We start from the raw sequence: 4875 nt of genomic DNA, 5'->3' as shown, positions 1-4875 counted from the left end.
CCGTCACATTATAGCGCCCCCACGGCTGAACAGACGAGCATGTTAGGGGGACGGGGATTCGAACCCGCGACCCGCAGATTGCGAGTCGAGCTCCCTAGCCACCTGGCGATGCCGGGCCGTACTTTTAGTTCATCAACAGGCTGCAGTTGAACGATTTGCTATTCATATTATTTATATTACTGACTTAGTTTGCATGAAATAATCCTCTTTGAAAGACACTATTTATTTATGAATTATCTTCGCAATAATTGCCTGGTTGAAAAAAATAAGGTTTTGACCGAAGACATTACGTCACAAACAAATTGTGTAATATATAAGTTTCATTATAGCATTGATTAAACGTAGAATACACAAATTTCTAGAAGTAATCATAACAGTTTTTAGCGCCATTTTAAACAAATAAAAGATTAGAATTGGAATTATGATGAACTGAATATTTCCCATTAATACGCATTTTGTATTACGACATATAGCAGAATACATAAATAATTTAATTATAGCAACTTTCTTTTAAAAGTATAGTTCAAGCGCTTCACAAAACGATCTTGGTGACGTAAAAAATTCATTAAATTTTCAAACTATAAACGTAGGGGAAAAATTGATGAATTAAATCCTACTCTTTAACAACCAGTTAAAACTTTTAAAAAATATATATTTTTCTTTTTCTACATTCAGTGATGAAAATACTCGCCCCTCTTTAGAACAGCGGTGTGTCTGCGGACTTACAACGCTAGAATCCGGGTTTTGATACCCGTGGTGGGCAGAGCACAGATAGCCCATTGTATAGCTTTGTGCTTAATTACAAACAAGCAAACGACAATACTCAACTGTAGTTTCCGTTGTGTGTTTAACATTTAATTTTCTTAAGAATCAGGGGTAAAATTACTTTTCAAATGCACTTAAATAACTGACATCCCTAAAAAAAGATAATTTTGTCAAAATAAATTGTTAAATATAATAAGTAATACTCGAGATAACATGTGTTCATAATAGTTTCAACTGTCATGAAATGCTGCAGTGTTAACTAATGAGGAGCATACACTTGGCTTCAAGAATTCTATATTTCTCGTCCTTTGATCTCCTGAACTATTTATAAAAGTGAAAACATATTGGTATACTTACAGCTGATAACAACCCAGACATTATGTATGACCGGTAAATGCTTATTGTCGCCATCTCTGAAACACAATAATGGAAATAATTGCAGAAACGGTGAGTAAATAGGGTATGAAAGGCAAAAACTAAGGGAGTGACATATCTTTATCGTGTTGAAATGAACCGCACTATAACAAACACCCACGTGCTGATAGCTTATACTGTGATTGGTTATCATCCAACCAATCAGAAAGTGTCCTACAAATATATATATATATAGCCTATAAAAGTACAGGTAGTCATATTATACCTGGTATTATTATTATTAATAGTAGTATGATTCCAGTCATGGCTCTTAGAACAGAAATGCCACATGATAAACCAGTATAAATCAAAACTTTGTGTTTCCTAGGAAACTCCATGCAAAGCATTGTGGCAAGACTCCATGTTTTACTGGGACTTCAAAGAAATATTCTGAAGAGCGTACGTGAAACTGGTACTGTTAATTATGAAGTGTTTGAGGTAGAAAATAGAATTTTTACAGAAGTATTATTGAGTATTTCACGGTATGTTCTGTATGAGATAGACTATATGTCTAGCATAAGATGTGGCTATAAATATATGTGTGAATGTTACCTTCAGAACAGTAAGACAGTTTAACCCGAAGTGGACTCATTGAAGGTTTCCTTGAAATGGACATCAGACCACAAACAGTGTAATGAGTAAAACTGAACAGGTACATTTTGCAGATTAACAAAAGTACGACTTAATGGTCATAATCAATGGCAGTTTCATCAACTGTAGAGAAAAGAACAGTATCATAGTCAAGGTACAAAATATACTGTGAAAGATGGTGGGGTATCAATCGGTACACGTTTGGGTCTGCATTTCAGCCAACGTTGTAGGTGATCTGCACAAAATTGACGGCGATCTAACTGCTGACAAGTACAGGCATGCCCTCAGAAACACAATTCATCGGGTGGGGATTTATTTTCCAGCAAGGCAGTGATCTAAAGCTCACAGTAGCTATGGTGAAACGATATCTTGACCATAAAGATGCTGATGTAAAATTATTGCGGCTGTGTGATTTTATGTAAAGATCTGTGAAAGTTAACAGGCGACGAGACAACGTGGCTGCATTGTGGAGAGTAATACGTGACATTATTCTATAATCGCACATTGATGAACTGTAAGACAGTGTGTAAGGCAAAGAGCTCACATGTATCTTACTGGTTCTTCATTTGTATTTTCTATGACAGTGTTTTTTCACTATTAATAAGTTCACAATCTAGGTGTCATTACTCGTTGTTGCTGACCCTTAAATATATATTGCTCAGATGTTTTCATAATTATTTCCATTGCCGCATATACGTATATATATTTGCTTTATATTAAAACAAGCAAATAACGTGTGAACGTTATGCCTTGAATACTGAAGCTTCTCTACTGTATTATGTTTTCTTAAGTTACGCTTAAACCACAGAGTGAAAATAACACACACAAAATAAAATTGAAAAATACACAGCTGTATATATAATAAAACCACATTTAGAAAGAGAAAAGCAATAAAAGTATATGACTATAAAGTATATTAACAAGTACAAATGGTACGTTAAACCTTCCTCACAGCTAGAATGTAAAACAAAAAATTGGATGGCGCTGTTTTCTTTGAGAATCGGTTTGTTTTTTATTTATTCAGCTGAGATTTATTCCCTAATCCAAATAAATGAGCAAGTGCCAAGGAAATCTATCGATGTCCATAAAATACTAAATAAATTGTCACTTAGCTTCTTAGCTAGTTTTTTTGTTTCTACCAATATTTTAAGAATAAATAAATTTCAAGTAGGCTTCTTGAAGTCTTTATTCCTCAGCCAAAAAATAAAAAAAAGTAACATAACTTTTTTGAAAACATTCCAGACTATTATTTTTGTCGCTTACACCCTTCTCCTTGGTATTCTAGACTCAACATGCACTCACAAGAGGTCTCTGAAAACGTAATCTTTAAGCCTGGAAAAATAATAAATAGGAACCAAGATATATATATATATATATATATATAAGTTTGTTGGAAAGATTCCAGTTTATTTTACCTTTCATTTCCAGACTTAGAAGTCAGAACGTTCATTACCACTTGAATGATGTTATGTAATGTATTGCACTTTCCTTTAGAAAACACACAATAAAAACTATGATTATCAATATATATGTCAAAGGGAGAAATGTATTGCACTTAACCTTTTGAGATAATTCAATTTTTACAACGTCAAATGGAGATAGTTTTACTTATCATTGAATAATGCACTGTGTTGAAGTAGCTAAACAATTAAACCTTCATAGGGACTTTCAGTACATTAAAACGAAATTTTAAACAGTTTTAATGTTTTCCTTGGAAATTCAGCTAATTTTAAGTAAGGGTTAAACGAACAAACTGTTTCATTCGTTCTTATCTACTGCTCCCCAGTGGCACAGCGGTATGTCTGCGGACTTACAACGCTAGAAACCGGGTTTCGATACCCGTGGTGGGTAGAGCACAGATAGCTTTTTGTGTAGCTTTGTGCATAATTACAAACAAACAAATCTTATCTGCTCAATTTACGTTATTCTTTTAAAACAGAATAAGCTATATTGGTGTGGATTTTGGTTAAAGCTTATTGAGCAACGTTCCCTATCATCGACCAACTTGGGCTGATGTGAGCTGATAAATGTAGTTAATAAAGAAAAATAAATAATTAGTGATGAAATAAAAAAATAATATTGTCTTATTAATTTCTACCCTAAAAATCTAATTAGTAAATGACTTAAATAAAATTGATAATAATTACAACTTCACGTGCATAATCTGATATATATATCCTAAATGTTGTTGTTGATGTAAATTGGTGATATGTAATATATATGTATATATAGCGCTTAGACCACTACTACTTCTGTAGTATCCCAACTGGTTTCATGAGTCTTGGCATTAGGCGAAAGGCCTTGTCGGCATTTCATATAGCAGAGGTAGCGTAGTTGATGTATTAAAACATATTATCCTTTCCTTTCACTCATGGATTCTTAATATAGTCTGTAATACTCAACTGATTAAGGTATTGTGTTTGTCATAAGATATGAACAAATATTTTTAGTATTTCAGGAGAGGATACAGTGGTGTTTTGTATGGCAGTGGTTAGACTACTGTAACAGATATTACGATTAAGTGGGTTTATAAGAATTATATTTTATAATTATTTCTATGTTTATGTTGTTAGGTTGATATGTTATAACATATTTCTCCGTTGCTTTCACTCATACATTCTTAGAATTATAACCGTATAAAACAAGCGACAAATATTTTGAGATTGTATCTAAAAAATTGATTCCTTGATTTAAACAGGAAGTTTCAAAGATATATAGAAACTCTTTTAATGTCAAGCTGTGGACTGGATATAGAAACTCTTTTCATTCTAAGCTGTGGACTGGATATAGAAACTCTTTTAATGTCAAGCTGTGGACTGGATGTAGAAACTCTTTTGTTGTCAAGCTGTGGACTGGATGTAGAAACTCTTTTAATGTCAAGCTGTGGACTGGATGTAGAAACTCTTTTAATGTCAAGCTGTGGACTGGATATAGAAACTATTTTAATGTCAAGCTGTGGACTGGATATAGAAACTCTTTTAATTCTAAGCTGTGGACTGGATGTAGAAACTCTTTTAATGTCAAGCTGTGGACTGGATATAGAAACTCTTTTAATGTCAAGCTGTGGACTGGATGTAGAAACTCTTTTAATGTCAAGCTGTGGAC

General features: G+C 33.3%; 1 protein-coding gene across 1 annotated transcript in view; it reads left to right on the top strand.

Moving 5' to 3' along the window:
- LOC111087414 (Ca(2+)/calmodulin-responsive adenylate cyclase-like) overlaps positions 1-1591 on the top strand; it is a 9415-nt gene extending 7824 nt beyond the window's left edge. Inside the window, exon 2 of the mRNA XM_022393976.1 lies at positions 1508-1591. Within this exon, the coding sequence (XP_022249684.1) occupies positions 1508-1573 (66 nt within the window). The 3' untranslated portion in view covers positions 1574-1591. The remainder of the gene's footprint in view (positions 1-1507) is intronic.
- The last annotated feature ends 3284 nt before the right edge of the window (positions 1592-4875 follow it).

This window comes from Limulus polyphemus, unplaced genomic scaffold (genome assembly GCF_000517525.1).
Source record: "Limulus polyphemus unplaced genomic scaffold, Limulus_polyphemus-2.1.2 Scaffold2123, whole genome shotgun sequence".
Classification (NCBI taxonomy): Eukaryota; Metazoa; Arthropoda; class Merostomata; order Xiphosura; family Limulidae; genus Limulus; species Limulus polyphemus.
Note: the sequence above shows the minus strand (reverse complement) of the source record. Positions and strands in the feature narration are given on the sequence as shown.